The sequence below is a fragment of the Podarcis pityusensis genome, assembly GCF_964106645.2.
Source record: "Podarcis pityusensis genome assembly, chromosome: 1".
Lineage (NCBI taxonomy): Eukaryota > Metazoa > Chordata > Lepidosauria > Squamata > Lacertidae > Podarcis > Podarcis pityusensis.
Window position 1 is genome coordinate 91,720,785 of NC_138028.1, and position 20,336 is coordinate 91,741,120.

Below are 20,336 nucleotides of genomic sequence, written 5' to 3' on the forward strand. Positions count from 1 at the left end.
AGCCGCGTGATCCGCTGCTTGGCCGCTCCCAGGCGCTGAGGTCAGCCGCCGGCCTCTCCTCTCCGCCGCGCGCTCTCCCCGCCTCCCGCCGCTGCCGCCGCCGCCGGCCCGCTCCCCGCCACTCCGGGCCGCGCGACTGGGCGCCAATCCCCAGTCGGCTGCTGTCCGCGGCGCAGGTGGAGAAGCCGAGGCGGAGCTACGGAAGTGGAGTTGGGGAAGATCACCTCACGGAAATGGAGGAGCCGCACAGACTGCCTTCTTCCGAGGTATAGAACTATTTATAAATAGTATATAACTATTTATCTTCGCCGCCGCCCCCCAGCCATCTTGCCTCACGAAGTCTACCCGGATGCTGAACTGGAAAATTTGCCACCCCACTGCTAAAGGCAGTGCTTTTTCTGTTGGTACGCAGGGGTACGCATACCCCTAAACATTTTGTGAATCTAAGTTTGGCCTCATTGAGGGGCGCTATTTCAGTATGAGTAGGAAAATGAGAGTACCCCCTAAACATTTTTTAAGAAAAAAAGCACTGGCTAAAGGTATTGCCTAAACTGTGGTTTTTTATAGCACTTCCCACCAAAGTAGTTTGTATACCACAGTTGCGGGGGGGGGGGGGACCTCAGGCATGGGGTGAATGTGGCCCTCAGAGACCCCCCCCCCCATGGCTCTTAAAACTCTTGGTAGGCCACAATCCACATCGGACCTGGTAAGTGCAATGCATCCTTGACTTCTGGTAATGCCTCTAGCAAAACACGCACTTGCGATTTGGCTGCAAACCCCAGACTGCCTCCCTCACCCCCACTGCACTGCTCGGTTGGGACCCATAAGCATTTGAGGGGAAGGGGATGCAGTTGCCTTGGCCTCGCACTTCCCCGTTTGGCAGCAGGCCCCACCCTACAAAGCGGAGGGGAGTCCAAACTCGGAAAAGGGAATGCTTATGGTATTTAGAGCCTGTCTTTGGGGCAAACTTAGAGGCGTGGATCTGTTTTGTAAAGTAGAAATGGAGCCTGATACTATGCTCAGCTGCGAGGCCATATTAGCGTACGCTGTGGGTTAAACCACAGAGCCTAGGACTTGCCGATCAGAAGGTCGGCGGTTTGAATCCCTGCGACGGGGTGAGCTCCCGTTGCTCGGTCCCAGCTCCTGCCAACCTAGCAGTTCGAAAGCACGTCAAAGTGCAAGTAGATAAATAGGTACTGCTCCAGCGGGAAGGTAAACAGTGTTTCTGTGCACTGCTCTGGTATGCCAGAAGTGGCTTAGTCATGCTGGTCACATGACCTGTACGCCAGCTCCCTCGGCCAATAAAGCGAGATGAGCGCCACAACCCCAGAGTCGGCCACGACTGGACCTAATGGTCAGGGGTTCCTTTACCCTTTTTATACAGATATAGTTCAGTGGTACCTCGGGTTAAGTACTTAATTCGTTCTGGAGGTCTGTTCTTAACCTGAAACCGTTCTTAACCTGAAGCACCTAAAGCAAAGTTCTTAACCCGAGGTAATATTTCTGGGTTAGCGGAGTCTGTAACCTGAAGCATATGTAACCCGAGGTACCACTGTACATCTTTTTGGTTCTAGTGGGATCTCCAAAGTAGCTGACAAAACAGCAACAACACATCCATCCAAGAATAAAACCTTCAACTAAAACAAGCAGTCAGAATTCTAAAATGACAGCACAGAAAAATAAATCACTCTGGCAACCAGACATTATCAGAAGGGCACCTAAACAAGACCTTTTTTATATTGGAAAACTAATTATTTGACAAAAAAAAAAAAAAAAACATTTTGACAAGGGAAGGCCATCCAGACTGGTTTTTACTGCAGTATGTTACACAAAAGGCTATATACATGAGTGACTTAAAACATAGCAAGGTTGTCCCCACCTACCCACCACTGGTTTCAAGTTACATATGTACATTGCTCTACACACCAGAAAGGGGACGGGGGTGTCCCCTCTCAGTTGGGTGTCACCTGCAAATTGGATGAGCCACCCCTCAATTTCGTCATCCAAGCCATTTATAAAGACATTGAACAACAATGGGCCCAGGACAGAACCCTGCAGTACCCCACTTGTCACTTTGTTCCAGGATGATGAGGAACCATTAGTGAGCACTTTTTGGATTCAGTCAGTCAACCAGCTACTAAGCCACTGAACAGTAACCTCCTCCAGCCTGCATTTTACCAACTTCTCCACAAGAATATCATGGGGGACTTTGCCAAAAGCTTTACTGAAATCAAGATACACTATGTCCACAGCATTGCCCTTATCCACCAAACTTTTAACTTCAAAACAAAAGAAAAGAAACAAGATTCATCTGGCATGACGTGTTTTTGAGAAACCCATGCTGGGTCTTAGTAATCACAGCATCCTTTTCCAAGTGCTCACAGGCATGCTGTTTAATTATCTGTTCTAAGGCCTTTCCTAGTATTGACATCAAACTGACCAGTCAGTAGTTACCTGGTCTTATTTTATTTGAACAGAAGTAAACAATGTACCCAAATTTGGTCACTTACAATTACAGTTTTCCTTCTGTAAACATAAAGCACCCTAAAGAGAAACATCCCAAGAAAACAAAAATAAGCTTACAAATGGATTTATTTATTTTTACCCTGGGAATGTTAACATACCAGGGTTGGGGGTTGAAATGTGCCATGCAGTTTTTAAAGCAAATACCAATTCACAGAAGCAGGTAAATGCCCTTCTTCTGACACACACACATTTTGCAATCCCAAGGGCCAAGGCATATTTGAATTCAGCTTGGAGTAGAGAAATACCCCCTAAAACTGTCACTTTGAAAGTTTCTGTTTAAAAAAATTAATGAATTGGGGTAAAAAGAATTGTTCCGTGTGATTTTTCAAGGAAAGACTGATCCAGAGAAGCCAGAAGTGCACTTTTTCTTTCACAAAACACGTGGCTTTGTTTAGGACATTCTGCACCCCCAAGATGTGTTGGAAGTAAGCTTGTGGTAACTGCCTTTGTTCTCTCTCTCTCTCTCTCTCTGGTTTTCATAGATAAAGGATTATGACTGCAGATCCAAACAATCATGGTTTTTATCCAAAGTTATCTTGTCAAAAGCATATGCAATGGGTGTTTATTGTTATTTGTTTTAAATTGTTAGAGGCCGTGATATCTAATTTTCATTTGCTGCCTGCAAGCAAATGTTATCTTGATTTCAAATGTAAAGACAGTGATTCCTTGGGTTAAGAACTTAATTCGTTCTGGAGGTCCGTTCTTAACCTGAAACTGTTCTTAACCTGAGGTACCACTTTAGCTAATGGTGCCTCCTGCTGCCGCCACGCCATCGTGGTGCGATTTCTGTTCTCATCCTGAAGTAAAGTTCTTAACCCAAGGTACTATTTCTGGGTTAGCGGAGTCTGTAACCTGAAGTGTCTGTAACCCGAGGTACCACTGTACAATGTTTACATTTTCAAGGCCTCAGTACTAGTTAGAGGAATTCGCACAACTCACAGAGAGGGGGGTGGGGATATTTAAGGAAAGAGAGACTACTCTTTTTGCCTTAAGCAGTTTGTTCCTCTGAAGATATCTATTAGAATATCTACAATTAGTGTTGGGCAGAAATGGAAAATTGCAGATTGGCGCATGACATGGAATGAAGGTTAAAACACTTGTTGGGCTATGTGCTCATAATGTGTTGAACTTGTCTGTTTGAACTCTTTATGCAGGAGATAGGGTATAACAAACTATATTTGTTATGGGGTCAACAACCCAACCCAAGAGAATCATTTTAGCTTGTGCCTTGGGGAGTCACAACTAAAGCCATATTCAGTTTTCTAACACATTTAGTGATTTCAAGCACCCTGGTCCTATGAAGGTTGACATGCAAGAAAGTCTGTAGGTAGAAATTATGAAGCGGGGTCCATTGTAATGCAAACATTACAATGCATTTTTATACCCTTGGATTATAATATCTTTAGGTCAGTAAGAATTTCAGATAGATAGATAGATAGATAGATAGATAGATAGATAGATAGATATAGACACACACACACAAACAGTTTTAAAATATTTCACCAGCCAGACCAGAATATGTGTGACTTACGAATTACGACGTCATACCAATTTCAATGTGCTTGCTCAGCTGAAGGGGCAGAGTAAAATCATAACTGTTTGCAAACTGTGGCACTCAGCTATAACACAGTTAGCTAAAAATTGTCCAGTAGCACCTTAGAGACCAATTAAGTATGTTCTGGGTACAGCCATACGTCGGGATAAATACGCTTCAAGGTAAGTATTTTCGGGTTGTGCTCTGTGGCGACCCGGAGGTAACGGAGTGCATTACATCCGGTTTTCGTCGCTCGTGCATGCGCAGACGGTCAAAATGAACGTCACGCACATGCGTGGAAGCAGCAAAACGTGACCCGCAGACGCGCTGTCGCGTCTTATGTTCTGTTCAGGATCCGAACAGGGCTCCAGAACGGATCCCGTTCGCATCCCGACGTACCACTGTATAAGCTTTCATGTGCATGAAAACTTCTTCAGACACCAGTTAGCTCTGGTAACCAACTTAACCAGAAGCCAATTCATATAATCGCTTTGGGGGGTTATATTCAGTTAGGTCCTAATTTTGGTAGTTCTGCCAACATGTCTGAAAGTAGTCTTCAGTACAATTTAACATCACAAATCAGCTAAGCAGAGTATCACTCATTGACTTTGCATCCTCACATCAGCAGCCATGGAGCAGGGCATATTAATATCTCTTTATCCTGCCCAAGGCAACTGAAGGTGACTTACAACAACAACAAAGGATAATCATGCCACTGAAGGCCATCATTTTCTCAAGGCAAAACACTAAACTCTTCTGGGGTTTTCATATCTGCCATGGCACCCCAGCTGCACCTTGGCCCTTGTACTGTGAGGTGAAGGAAACAGATTTCCTGACCCAGACAGATTGTTCCTCTCTGTTTCCCTTCCCTTCCTGTGAATGTTCCTGCTGTCACTAGTTGAATGTCATAAATGCATTTAAAGCAGCCTTACACCACTTATCTTGTCATAGTTTCCCCCAAAGAATCCTGGCAACTGAAATAATTCCCCAAATCAGCTACATACAGGATTATTAGTCTTCCTTTTTTTTAAGATCCCAATAGCTTTACAATGTCTAACAAGAAAAATTGCCACAGAATTATTCTCTTACCACCACCCACTACTACACAGCTTTTGCAGTGCATATCAGCTATAAGACATATATGACAAGATTTAAGAATTTACACTTCAGCTAGCCTCCAGAAAGGAAGTGGCAGTTGTGCTACCTGGACGCTGCTACATTGCATAACTTCAAATAATAGAAGTTCCAGTGGTTTGCCTTGGACTATGTCCCCAGCTGGAACTGAACAGAATCTGATAAAAGCCATCTGCAGCTCAGAGAGGTTATCAAGCACCTCTGACAAAACACTGAGGTTCCAAAAACACCACCCAGCGCCTGCTTCCCTAGTAGGGCCTGGCAACATTCCCATTCATCAGGTGAGAGCAGGACAGGGAACTGTCTCCTTGCAGTTTTGCATTTGCCTTGGCTATCTTTAGCAGGCATTCATATATGCATAAAAAAAGAAAGCAATGACCATGCTAATATATTGACTGTCTGGCAGCCCAAGGGATCTCTCTTGGCAGAAAAGGTTCTTTCTGCATCTTCAAACCATATCTGTCTGGTCAGTCAAGAGCTCTGTAACTACAAGTTCATTTCACTGGGCAACTATTTTGGAAGGAATTAGCATTTGGGAAATAAATGCTGATATTAAAAACATTGGTTGTTTCACAGAAGGATCTATAGTATCTAGACATGTACATGCAATTTTCTAAGTGGACGAGGCTGTAGGTAGTATGCAACTAAGTTTGACTCAGAATGACTCTGGGCTAGGTACAGTGAACCTGGTATGCTAGCAGAAGCCAGCACAAGGATACAGTGGTACCTCTGGTTACATACTTAATTCGTTCCGTTACTTAATTCGTTAATTTCTGAGAGGGGACATGTCCTTCTGGTGTCCCATTTCTGCACTGCCTTGACTTCATTGCTCTTAAACTGCAGCCAGGTAAATGATCCAACCTAAAACTCTTGTCTCTTAGATTGAATTTAGACAAGATAGCAGAAGCTGAGATAGCTTTGGTTGCTCTTTGTAATCTACTAATAGACTGGGTATGGTTAGTAAAGCAGAAAAGTTCATGTCAAATTGACTCACTTCCTCCTGCTCCTCATTAATTCCCAAAGTCAGTTTATACTAGGCTAGTCCCACAATGATAAACTAAGATCAGCTGTTGTTTCCAGCTGACAATCACCTGGGTTAGATAGGAGATGCCATCAGATGAAATTGCTTGGAAGTGGTCTAGCAACTAAGCAACCTGTCTCCTTGTTTCTACTCATGTAAAAATACGCTGATTCCTGGACCGTCCGTGGGCCGGATTGAGAAGGCGATTGGGCCACATCCGGCCCACGGGCCTTAGCTTGCCTACCCCTGCTATAGTCCAACACCATCTGGCTGGCCACAGATTCTCTGCCCCTGGTTTAGTAGCAGTGCTCCCTGTTCCCCTTACATTATTCTTTGTCAAAACAGATTTTATGCCACCCTCTTCCAAGAAGGCAGCATTGCTCTGATTTTATTTTAGCTGCCAGGTGGGAATGCTTGTTAAGCGAAGGGGTTTCCTGCCTCACTTAAGGTGGTGGCCTCTGGATTTGCATGGGAATGCCAAGGTTTAGTGATCTGATTTCCATTTCTAACACTGACATCTGTCCTTAAAACAGAGGAATGAAAACCCAACCCAAAAACCAATTTTGTAAACTTGGTTATAAAACCCATTGATAGGTTAAAGTTTCTGCATTGTTGGACAAGCCTTAAAGCCCTGGTAATCATTCTAGAAGCTTAAGGGTCATAGACAGTTCTGGGTTGCAGATGCCCCTCTGCAAGAAAAAGCAGGAAAAAACTGGCAGGGAGTGGAAATGAGTGGCAAGGAGATTAGAAAGCTAGTCTCCTATTTTTAGAATAGCAACAAAATCATCAAGAGTATTAGCCCCTGGGGCATGTCAGTGATGGCTTAACCCTTTGAAGCTTTGGCTTCAGATGATTTAAAAGTTAAAAAGACTGGTGTGAACAACTTCCTATTGAAAAGTCACTTGTAGTGTTTCTCTGGAAATCCCATCTTAACAAGAAATCATGCTAAGCACATAATTGTTGCTTATGTGAACACAGAGTTCATATATGCTGAAAGACGCAAATGTTTTAAAATATGCTAAAAGACTAGGGATGGGGAATCTGCAACTTTCCAGTTGTTGTTTGACTCCCACCATCCCTGAACATGCTGGCTGGGACTGGTGAAAGTGGGGGTTTAATAAGATCCAAAGAACCACAGTGCATACAGAATAAAACACAAGGCTTAATAATTGAAAGGCTTAATAATTTTATGATTTGTTAATGCGTATAATACTGTTGCTCGTGTACAGAGGGTGACCACATAATAGTACTAGTGTGGACATAAATACAGCACAGAGCTTGATTAATGAAGATATTATACTCATAATTAGGAGGAAATAAGCCTTATTTATATTATTATGCTTCAACTTTCCCCACATGGTGAGAATTCTGAGGATAATGCCTTTGGATGAGTGATCACTAGAGCTTTTTGGTACCTTTCATATTTGTTTTATATGCAAAGGTTTATGCAAAGCATATTGAAAGCAATCTACTACTTCACTTTTGATTCCCAAAGACAGTTGCTTGGATCTGGGATAGCTTAGTTGCTACTGCATGAGACTCGTCATCATAGGTTCATGGGTTTCAGTCCCCTGTGGGGCAAAAATATTCCTGCATTGCAAGGGGTTGGACTAGATGATCCCCCTGGTCCCTTCCAATGCTACGATTCTGTGATCCCTACAACCCCCCGCCCAACTGTAACACTTTTGTTTCAATATTCACACTTGCTGCAAACTTGGGTGACCATATAGCCTACTTTGCAGAGGACAGTTCTCTATTTAAAGCACATATCTTCCCTAAAGAATCTTGGGAACCATAAATGTTTAAATGGTTAAGAGATAAAAGAAGGGAGAATGGAGGGGCTTTGAAGTTGCCCATCAACAGCATCAGGACAGCAGACTGAACAGACATTATTTTTGCACTATGACGAGGTGTATTTCTTGTAAAATGATGGAAGTATTACTAAATTTACATCTACCCAAATACACAAATTTTGATGTGATGCATTGCTTTTTTTTCTGGTGATGCAGCAGTAACCACTCTACGACATACCCAATCAATAGGTCCATAATCATTGCGAATCATGGCCGCCACATTAATTGTCAGCAAACAGACACAATCCATTAAAAAGTTAGTTGTCACGGGCAGTCCAATCCCATGTGTGGTTAATTGGGATTAAGTCCCATCAGTATCCCTTGTATACTAACAGCCAAACCTATGCATTTTAATTCAGAAGTCTTAATAAATTAAATGATTTTCTTCCAGCCCAGGGAAGTGTGCATAGAATTCAATGGTATATTCAAGGCAGAAGTCCAGGGTCTCTCTCACTCAATAGAATGAGCAGGATGGCCCCCAAATCTAAAGAGTGGGGTTCCCATAAGACTATTAAGGCCAGAGTCTAAATAAATTACCTAACTGTAGCACTGGTAGGATTTCAGCCCTAGCTGGGAGTAAACCTCACTGAACTCGGGCTTACTTCTGAGTAAACATGTTTAAGCTCTGGTTCCTTTTAGAGTAACCTGATGAGCACCTCTAGATAGTCTAATTTCTTTTTTACATTTTTTTTGTTATTGTTTAATTGATCCAAATCCTTTCCCCCTTCAATTTTTCTTGTTAAAACTGGATTTAAAAGGGAGTTCATTATCTCAGCAACTTGCAAGTCAACCCTTTCCTCGCTAATTACTCATTACTACTTTCTCTTTAGTGCTCTTTCGCCTCCAGATATATTTGTAAACAGCCTGTTTCCCAACTCTTAATCCTTTTGACCATCCTTAAGTCATTCTGGTTTGGTCCGCTTTTAATGTTTTCCGTTTGCAAGTCTTAATAGACTTTTCACATTCCCAGTGTTTAATTTCCCACTTTGCTAGTAACAATAATGCTGTGAATCTTGAAGATGCAGCTGAATTCCCATTCTTGGGATGCTTCAGGCAATCTATCAATCTTTCTACCGGATCTATCCAGTGGTTTAACAATGTTAATGGAGAAATCTGAGGGCTCCCTTGGACAAAAAACAAGGACACCAGCCAGGAATACCAGAGCAAAACAGCAGCCAGTAGGCTTGGTCTTTATTGAAGACTGTCGCAACAGGACTCCCACCTGCCACAAGGTGGAACAAGATGGAAGCCCCGAACAAAAGAGCCCCCAAACTTTTATTAGCTGCTAATCCCCATGTTACACCCTCCCTAACTACATCACTAATACATCATGGTTACAGCATGAAAGGGGAGGTCTGGTGGCAGTAATCTGAGCATCCTGGACCCTGCTCCATGGTTCTCCTTGCCCTCTACCAAACACCCATCAAGTGTAACAAAAGAGATATTTACATTTCCCTGTTTCGCAGCCAGGTTAATCACACCCTTTTCTCTTCATCTGGGTTTGTTATTTCTGGAATGGCTACCTGTCTGGCACTCAGGTATCAGGATGCCAGGAATTATCACTCAGGCAGAGGGGCTGCTGAGTAGCTGAGCTCACATGTCTATATGAATTTCTGAAGTTTTCCCAGTGAGCCAGTACATAGATACATGTATCAGTGAATTGTTACATTTGGTATAGTGCAGCAAAGGCCCTTTGAATAGATAGGAAGAAACTGTGATGAAGTGTTTTGTGGGGACAAATCACAAAAGTCACAAAAGTGATTGTGCTGATTTTGGGTAGTGGGCTGCATGTGCATATCTGCTGGAGGGGCAACCCCCCCAAGCCATACATAAATTCCTGCAACAACAATTTACAGTCTGACTTTTTAATGTCTAGTTACTTTCAGTTATAATTTCAAGTAGATGGATGGAGCCTACACTTCTGCGGTGTATAGCTTCTGAAAATGTGGGGTGGCTCTCCTGGGATGTGAGCAAAATTCCAGGGCAAAGAGCGTCCTCAAGCAAAGAGAAACATTCTAGCTGTCTCTCCCCAAGATTTGATGTGGCAGCTGCCAAGAAAAAGGTGAGACGGCTTTACCATGAGATTTTGGGTAGTGATACTTTTAGGCAGTGCTTTTTTTCTAAAAAAAATGTTTAGGGGTACTCTCATTTTGACTCAAGAAAATCACCATTTTATAGTTCAAATCGGGGAAAATAAATACAGTAAATGGACAAAAATACAACAATTCACAAAATGTTTAGGGGTATGTGTCCCCTTGCGTGCCCCCAGAAAAAAAGCACTGCTTTTAGGGAAGGAGATGTTCCTTAGGGGATCCTTTTCAGTCCCATAGTGTTGCAGAAATTGCCTCTTCTGTGTGTTAGATTCCCTGATGAAGAAGGAAGAGCTGCTTTCTTCACACACAGCTGCAAAGGGTTGCATAAAGGTAAAGGTAAAGGGATCCCTGACCATTAGGTCCAGTCGTGACCGACTTTGGGGTTGTGGTGCTCACCTCGCTTTATTGGCCAAGGCAGCCGGCATACAGCTTCTGGGTCATGTGGCCAGCATGACTAAGCCTCTTTTGGCGAACCAGAGCAGCACACGGAAACGCTGTTTAACTTCCCGTCAGAGTGGTATCTATTTATCTACTTGCACTTTGACGTGCTTTCGAACTGCTAGGTTGGCAGGAGCAGGGACCGAGCAACGGGAGCTCACCCTGTTGTGGGGATTCGAACCACCAATCTTCTGATCAGCAAGTCCTAGGCTCAGGTTTAACCCACAGCGCCACCCGCATCCCAAGGGTTGCATACTCTCTTTCTATTACTCTGGGGATTACAAACAGAGAGTCAGTGCTGACCAAAATTCAACACACCTACCTCTGCCTTGGCAGCACCAGCCTCACTGAATGCTGTTCTACAGGCAGGCAATGGATTTTGTAAGGGCATGCATGTCTTCATCATAATCTGTTGATTAGTGAAGGAGGACTCTCGCTTGCACTCCCTTTCCACAGCTTTCTTGAGGCTTGGTGGTTTGTCTATTGAGTTCACACAGATCTCTGGCTTCTATCTACTTGGATGCCTGCCAAAGATTTCTGCAAACTCTTACTTTTCTTTAGATCTGTTGGGTTGTCTGTCAAATCCTTGTTTTTGAGTCTGATCCTTTTGCTACCTCTGTTATCAAACACTGAGATGTTGTACATTAGAATATATGATTATGTAACCTAATAAGCCCTAATGGATGCAGATTCCCAAGGTTACAGCTGATCAGAAGCACCTCACCCAGTCCTCCCGTACACTGTCGCTTACCTGCCAATGTTATCCTCAGTGTGGAACGCTTCAGTGGATCTTGAAGCTCATCTGTTGCCCCACTTAAGAGCAGTGGTGCAGCTAGGACTGGACTTCAAGGAAGAGGCCCAGTTCCCCGCAGCCTAGCAGGTCCCCAGATGGCCACCCAGAGAGTTACAGATGATGGAAGCAGGAGCAAACAGGTGTGATAGGAATTTTATGGTTTTAGATATATGGCAACGTTCATAACCACACGTACATAGATCAGCACAGGAAAGCCAACCTGGAACCATTTTGATTCCTAAACTGAGCAAATGTTTCTCTGCATGGTAAAAATGGAAAAGCCTCCCCATTGTCTCTTCCTTCACAAATCCTGTCTTAATCTGTGTTTCAATAAGGGTGTGAGCCTTATCATTACAAAAGACTGCCAAGGCTCCCCAAGAAATCCAATCAAATAACCTGCCAGACAGGAAATAAACAAAGCGACAGGAGAAAACAACATGCAAATGTTCTGTTTTAGACCGCCTTATCTGAGGGGTGGTCTTAGGTTACACCTCTTCTGTGATGAATGCATAATGTTTCGGGGGGTGGTCTTGATCTAGAGGATGGGAATTTCAAAAGTCTTTATAAGCCCTTGCATAGCATTTTTGGGGTCCTCCTCCTCTCCTGCGTGTGAGGGGAGTACCCTGTTGCAACAGATCAATAAAGATCAAGCTTACTAGCTGCTTTGCTTCTCAATATTCTCTGGTTGGCCTCTGTTATTTTCTCCTACCAATAGGGAACCTATGTAAGGACTCTATATGGGCTCTTGGATACCCCATAAGGGAAAAGGGCATATTTTTATTTACAACACAGGTCAAGGGTTGGCACCAACTCTTCATCATCCTCTTTCTTTGGTGATCACTCGTAGCCGAGTAAGATTGTCTTCCATGAACATGGTTTTAACAGTGTGTCCGTGGCACCAACTATCTGTACCATGGCACACACATGGCAGGGTTGCCAAAGCTGGTGTTAGCCACTGCAGCCTTCCTTCCTTTTTATTAAACAGAATGGTTACAGACACCCATTTTATTTATTTTTACTTTACTTTTACACAACAGAATAGTGCTTACTCTCACGTAAATGCCTTTAGCATTGGCGCAGCAGAAGCAAACTACATTTTATTCCTGTTGTCATGACACTGCTAGAGTTTACACGAGTTTTAAAATGTGAAGCAATGTATGCTCAGGATTATCAAACCTTTTGTATTTTGGTTTTTAGCATATCAGGAACATAGAAGCAACTGTAAAACTTAGAATGGTGGTGGTGTATGCATATTGGTATGTAGAAGATAAATATTAATGGTCCATAACTGAATGTACAAGACCTTTGGGACCTCTGTAAGACCCTTGAGTTCAAGGTCTAAATTTACCTAGCTGCACTGTTGGTTAAGAGCTTCCATTGCTCTTATCTTTCTCACTTTTTCTGATAAGAACTTATGGCACAACATCATGAAAAGACCACATGAAAGTTGCATTTGTGTGGAAACTTGTTGGTTGATGAGGTGTTAGCAAATTGGATAGAGTTTACTACATTGGACAGACTTCAGGTTCCTTGCATATTGTACAGGATGTTTTGTGGGGGGGGGGATTCTGGGAATGTGGAGCACACTCTCAAATACTAGAGTTTTAGGAAACTCTTATTGGTGGCAATGCAGAGCCTCAATCTGATCAAAGCCTTGACAGAAACAAAAAGGTAAAAGCCCTGATGCCTGCTATTTATTTTTTTAAATGCAAGGACTAACAACATGAATGATTTCTAGTTTGCCCATTATTTATTTACCTCTTGCTTTTCTTTATCTATTCCTTAAATTAAAAAAAATATGCTGTTGGCATGACTATGACTATGCTGGATTGCAGTTGCTTGACAGTTTCCTGCTGATTGCTGAGATTCCATCTCAGCATTAATTGTTGATGTGTTTTTTCCATGGCACAAGGTGTGTTGCCTCCCATCTACAAATCACAAGGAGATTAATTGGATACTTCTGTAGTTGACACCTCAAAAGCTACAAGGGAAGTATATCCATGACCTTTCCATTTGGCAAAATCTAGTAGAACAGCACTGAGGATAAGCTTATGACAACAAAATCCTAAGCAGTTATTTTAAAAAATACATGAGTTGAGTGAGAGTAACTATCCTGCTGCCTACAGAAACTTGTGTCATTTATCTTTTAGAACCCAGTGTTAAAGATTATTGTTTCTGCGCTCTCTCTCTCTCTGTATATTTTACAACATGTGGGCATGCTTAACTAAAAAGTACTACTGGGGCCTCTCGGATGTTTCATCAAAATCACTGTTTACTTTCATAGAAATGTGACAGCAGGATTGCAGTTAATACCTCCTTGTGTTTTGTCTAGAACAGCCACTTGGCTGAACTGAATATAAAGGGGATCGTAAAGGCTATATAGTAAGCACGTGCATTCAAAATTTGCATTTCTATCATGTTTTGCCTACATGCAATTTGCAATGCCGGCAACTTCAGAGCTTTCTGCAGTGCTTCAGGGCTAAAAACCAATTTGACCCAGTACGGGCAGATCCCATCAAGACACTTTTGCCACTGTGTCATTTGTTGTTGGCACATCTACAGGCAAATCTGGCTGAGAAGCCCCCTAAGGCATAGCATTAAAAAAACGGACATATCCCATCCCCACAGAAACAAGAGAGCATATATATATAAAGAAGCTAGCCTTAGACCACAGTAATGATACATGTTTCAGGATGTGCCAGAGCAACAGCTGACCCTGTTCTGTGGGAAGAACTGCAGTCTGACAATGCAGGCATGCTTTGAGGAGTGTGGCCTGCTACTAGGTTGCTTAGCCCTTGCTCTGTTGACTAATTACATCAAGCAGATGGGGATTCGCTGGACTGGTGTAAGAAGCCATTAATACTTTGTTGTGCAAACAGGCAGCCCTGGCCCCCTTGAAAGAGACAAGCATGCTGGCAGTGCCGGATTTACGTATAAGCTAAACAAGCTATAGCTTAGGGCCCCACTCTCTTGGGGGCCCCCAAAAAATTTAAAGGAAAAAAAACCTGGATGTACATTTCCAAAATAAATATTTTGTTATGTGCAAATGGCTTTAGATACCTATTAGGTCCATAAATCACCATATAGCATATATTCAACACAAAAAAACAGTGACAATTTGTTGTTGACGAAGGACAGCTGGACATATAAAGAACCCCATTACTTCAGTAGTTTAGGGCCTCATCAAACCTAAATCCGGCCCTGCATGTGTGCATGCCTTTATAAACCCTCCTTGGATTCTTAAGCATAGCAATATCTATCAACCAGTTGATCAACTTTGGGGCAAAGTACTTAAACAGGTGGTCCCCATGAAACCCTAGGCTCTGTTGTTCGAAACTAGTTACCTAGACCCATTTCATTCTCTTTACAGTGGTACCTCGGGTTAAGTACTTAATTCATTCCAGAGGTCCGTTCTTAACCTGAAACTGTTCTTAACCTGAAGCACCACCTTAGCTAATGGGGCCTCCTGCTGCCGCCGCGCCGCCAGAGCACAATTTCTGCAAAGTTCTTAACCCGAGGTATTATTTCTGGGTTAGTGGAATCTGTAACCTGAAGCATCTGTAACCTGAAGTGTCTGTAACCCGAGGTACCACTGTAGTGCCCTGGCTTTGGCAATGAAACAACCTTATGGATGGCCTGTACTGGGGGAGACCTAGCAGGAGAGGAAACAATGTTGATTATTCTGGACCGCGCTCAGAAGGTTTTGATACGATCAGTCATTATATTTCTCTGGATTGGCTCTGTGGGTTAGGAGTTAAGAGTGACGGTGGCATTTTTGACATTTATATGAAGTTCATTCCACAATGGGCACAAAAGATTGCATTGTTGCACACTTATTACTGTCTCTTGTATTTTATTGCCTCCAACTGTTGTTTTCATTCATCTCTATTTTATATATACCTACCAGTTTTCCAAGATGCTTCAAACAAATCAAGTGGGCTCTAGCAAACAACGTGTTACTCTTACAAGTGCCACAGACTTGTGATAATTTTTGCAGGAATAGATTAAGATGTGGACAATTCTGCAGTTGTTAAGTGTTGAAGAGTCTTTGTTTTCAACCATCAAATGTTGCTTTAGTTGTTCCAGTCCAGGACATCAAGCAAGTCCTAACAGCTTAAGCACAAATAAAAAAGAATTTATAAGATATTGCTGGGATGGAGGAGGAAGCACACAGCTCTGAATGTTTAGTGTCAATACTGCATCAATCAAATAGGAAATGAAATATCAGTTTTGTTTGAAGCATATATTGACACCCAGTGAATATCTCAGTGCATGAAACAGTTCTTCTGGCTATGCTAAGTCAGTGAATTCAATATGCTTACGATAAGAATTCAGTCTTGTGCTCATGTCTATCTGGGCTAAAGCCCTAGAACCTGCATTAATGATTATCTATCAAGTAGTAAAACCCTTTGAATGTGAAAAGGCAAGAGTCCTATGCAGGCATTCAAAAGTGACAAGCAAAATTGCACGTCTGTGTGTGTAGAGTGACCCTGCCCTATGCCTGTGTAGTACACTTACTGCACAAGGCTTTCCATGACTGCTCTGTAGTCCTGAATTCAGTGGGGCTTACTCCCAGGTAAGTAGGGTTAAGGTTGCAACTAATGTTGGAAGGTATGCTTGAAGGATGGCGGGATTCCCAAGGATGTGCTCTGCAGGGAGCTGGCTTCAGGCACCAGGCCCATTGATGTCTGCAAATGTGACATGAAGACTGGCAACATTAACCCCGCCATGTGGTAATCCCTTGCAGATGATGGCAGTGCCTGGGACAATCTGTCAGGTTGCTTATCCACAGCAGTGACCAGATGATGAATGACCGCATAGAGAAAAGAAACGCCATGGTGCATCTGCAGCAGCACAACCGGACACCTTCATCTGTCCCAGCTTCAACAAAACATGTCTCTCAGGTACCAGTCTCTATAAGCCACAGCAGGTGCTGTAACTTTCCAACTGTTTGGTGCCAGCCCCCAAGCCGTACCCCTTCATTGTCTCCCAAGACAGACAGATGCCAATGGCGTTTGCATGACCATGTGATCTGTACATCACATTTTTATATTATGTAGATCACATGGTTTGTGGGGAGGACTATGCATGTAGGGTAAGGTCAGGAAAAGAATTTCTTTAGCTCAAGGCAGAATTCCCATCTGAGCAACCTTCTGTGGGTCACATTCTGAAGATGGGCAGAGCCAGAGGCAAAAGTGAGCAATACAATGATTTTGCCTTTGTACAGTAGAGTAATTTCTACGCACCTGTACACCCTTCTCTTCTATCCTAGCAAGCAAGGACCAATATCAGAGTTTCAGAATTTCTATAAGCACCTCAGAGCACTGAGAGGGCAGAACTTGGTGCCACAGTCATGATCCTGCTCTCTCCCAACTATGAACGTCTGAACAGGGATACAATGCTACTATAATGGGTGTACCCTTGGTCAGTGTCACATGTGTGGAAATAAATGTGATTTGGGGTTTAAAAAATCGTGCTTCAGTGCTGAAAGTTCATCTTTGAGGTCACCTGCTTTCATGACCAAATTGTAGTGCAAAGAGGCTCCCATAAGGACTTAAATTTAACTGTCATTTATTCTAGGGCAAACTCAAAAGGTTTCATTTTATTTTTTAGCAAATTCTATCATGTAAATGTTAACATAAAAACATCTGTACATTTGCCATGATACACTCAAAAGTGAAACAAATAAGATATAAATACAGATATGGATGTAACATGACAAAAGCGCCCAAAAAAAGAGAAATAAAAGAAAATAACCAACCCAAAAATAGAAATTAAATACATGCGCGTGAACACTGTGCCAACAAACTCTTTTCTGATGGCTGACTGTTTTGAGTGGCTTTATAAGCCCATCCTTCCCATTTAAAACATTATTACTGTTAGCAAAATCCTGCTGCATTCTACAAACATTTCTCTGTTGTCCTTTAATATGAACTATTACACTTGATAAATAAAGGGTCTGGGAGGGTGGTAGAAAGAAGATTTATATGACAACGTTGCAAGTTACATTACTTATACAGGTTATTGAGAAGCTACTAGGAAGCGATAGAAAAGGTCTTGTGTTGTACTGTAATCCAGGCAAGCACACATAGTGTACCTTTTAAAAGGAAGCCACATGCCTCAGTCGATGCAGGACTATATAAGAGACCTACAGTACTTCAGATGGTGTGAAAGGGGTTGCATTGATTTGTTTGCTCATGCCCTGGGACGCTGGCGCCCCACTGGCAGCATGTACATCTCCATCGAACCCAACCCAACAGCAGGCAGGGTTGTTCTGTGCGGATTCTCAGATATGAAGGTCTGGGAAGAGGAGGGAAATGGGTGCGGGGCGAGGGAAGGGGGGGGGATGAGAAGATGGGGAAGAATACAAAGAAAAAGAAACCTCTTTCTTTCAAAAGGTCTGAAAAGTTAAAGCCCTGCGTAAGGAGGCAGCAAGTAAAAAGGCAGCTGCAGACATTTGGACAGTGCTGAGAAAAGGTAGGAGCCCTCCGTAATCTGGCAGCTAAGCGCCAACATCATGCAGATTTGTCTTCACCAGCATGTATGGATTGGTAGCCAAAGGGTTCTTGTGCCTGGAAGAAAACACCCACCCCACCCTCAACTGTATAGCTTTAAGAAAGCAGATTGGTGCAGACTGGGTACTACCTAGCCCTTTGAGTACTACCCTAATGAAACAGAGTCATATCTGAAATACTAAGAGAGAAGGGAAACAATTTGCTATGTACAGTAGACACAAAACAAGATTATAAATAAAATCAGATTGTGTGGTTGTTGGGAGGTGGGGTGACAAACTCCTGGAGTACTCAAAGGTTGGGTGGGGAGGTGGCAACAGAAAAAGTGTCACACTAAGTATCATTGGTTGACAAACGAAAGCAGTATTTTATTAAGAAAGGAAGGCCTGGTTATCTGAGTTGCAGCTCCTACAAAAGCCAATCGAGGTTTGGAAAGTACAAATTTCATACTGAGGATTGAAGCAGCAGCAGTAGTAGCACATTTCACATATCTTTTCTAAGAGATAGGTTGTCAGTTCCTTTGACAGTGAGTGTTGATACTTAACCAGTTCAGAGATATTACAGTGCATTCACGCTCAGTGCATACTAACAGATTTCATAAAGCTAGATAAAATTATTACAGAAGGAATTCAATCCCCAGCGAATACTGTAACAGAACAGAGTTCCGTTTTTTAAAATAAAATAATAATAATAAAAAAACACCATGAAAAACAGAGTAGGAATGAGTTTTGTCAAGTAAGTAGAACCTCCTCTGGAGTAAGAAGTCAAGACTATATCACACCATATAGCTTTGCTCTCTTTTTTTTTCTCACTTTGAAAAAATGTTTCTCAGCATGTGCTAAAAATAATAATCAGATAATTGAAACATCTACACAGAGGCGGGTCTTAAATGGGTTATAGTAGGGTAAGTGCATCTGCCCTATATAAACAGCACCATTGCAAGTTTGCTGAGATCTCCCAGGGAATTTCCATGACCGGTGTCACTCAGATGATGGTACTATACAATTTGTTTGTGTTGGTGTCCCCCCCCCCCCGTAATAATTTTAAAAAGTGAGTTGAGGGGCCTAGTTTCCTTTCCTTTTTTAAAAAGAATGTAGGGCTTTCTCCCAAAAAAACCCAAGTGAGGCCATTCTAAATTTTAATCTCATCTGAAACAAGGACACATTCCTGAAATTAGAGGAACTAGTCAAATGTTTGACCGATACAAGCACAACCTAATAAAAAACCCAAGGTCTGAATCCAAGAAGTCATACTCAAGGTAGATCCACTGAAATCAATTCACATGATGAACTTAAGCCCATTGATTTCAACGAGTCTACTGTAAGTATGACCCCCAAAACGTCTGTGGATAACTGCAGTGTGTTTAACCATGGTGTGTTCTATCGCCTTTTTTAATTTTTTTAATGAAGAAGACTGCAACCCAGGCCTTGCTTCCTTTACATTCAGTAACAATAATATCCTACCATAGAAAGCTTTTAAAAGGACTAAAAATACTGATTGCAATAAATATCTGCATGGCCTCCATCAGCGGGTGGAGCGTGCTGATGAGGGGAGGGTCTCTGAGAGGCACAGCTGATGGCTTCTATGTCTACAGGCATGTCCAAAGATCTCCATTAACTGTGCGTGGAAACATCTGAAGATGAGCTGCTGTTGCTGTTGGTGGTCTGGGCCCTCTTTATGTACAAGTTGAGGAGCTTCATCTGAAAGAAAGGAGACACAGTAACACCCACTCCTCTTCATTAATTTGCTTCCAGTTCAAAATGGGTCTTTCACAGTGCAGTCCTATGTGTGTCAGCCTGGAAGTAAGTCCCACTGAGTTCAATGTGACTCATGGATCCCTGACTTTAGTGTAGGCACCCAATGGTTGCAATTTTCATCAAATTTTCTGTTTTACAATTTCAGATAAACATTTTACAAACTTTAAAATATCCAGTGACTTCCCCTCTTCTCTTTCCATGGTTCATTTTACATACCATACATCCCTGCATATTTTACTATAACCGTTCAAATCAATTTTCCACTTTTAAATCCATCAAAAATTGTTTACTCTGTTGAATTTATCTTAATGCTGGCAGCGTTTTCAGCTGTAAACAGTTATTTTCCATATATTCAATAAATGTTTTCCAATCTTCTTTAAACGTATGTTCTTCTTGCTCTTATTCTATATGTCTGCAAATTGTGTATATTCTGTCAGTTTAAGTTGCCAATCCTCTTTAGTTGGGACCTGGCTCACTTTCCATTTGGGGCTGACAAAACACGGGCTGCAGTTGTTGCATACATAAATAACCTTTTCTGACACTTGGGAATTTCAGTTTGGGTTACCCCCAACAAAAAGGACTCTGGTTTTTTTTGGTAAAGTAATTTTAAATATTTTTTTCAATTCATTATAAATCATTTCCCAATACCCCTTTACCTTTTTACATGTCCACCTC

The 20,336-nt window shown here is 42.4% G+C and overlaps 1 protein-coding gene and 1 long non-coding RNA gene across 2 annotated transcripts in view; one reads left to right on the top strand and one right to left on the bottom strand.

Annotated features, from left to right (window-relative positions):
- The first annotated feature begins 121 nt into the window (after positions 1–121).
- LOC308479375 lies at positions 122–18,589 on the top strand. The gene is made up of 2 exons (XR_013987651.1): positions 122–266; positions 16,140–18,589. It is a non-coding gene; the product is annotated as an uncharacterized lncRNA (long non-coding RNA).
- Positions 18,248–20,336, bottom strand: part of CLASP1 (cytoplasmic linker associated protein 1) — a 172,947-nt gene continuing 170,858 nt past the window's right edge. The window contains exon 41 of the mRNA XM_081009704.1: positions 18,248–19,604. Within this exon, the coding sequence (XP_080865830.1) occupies positions 19,518–19,604 (87 nt within the window). The 3' untranslated portion in view covers positions 18,248–19,517. The remainder of the gene's footprint in view (positions 19,605–20,336) is intronic.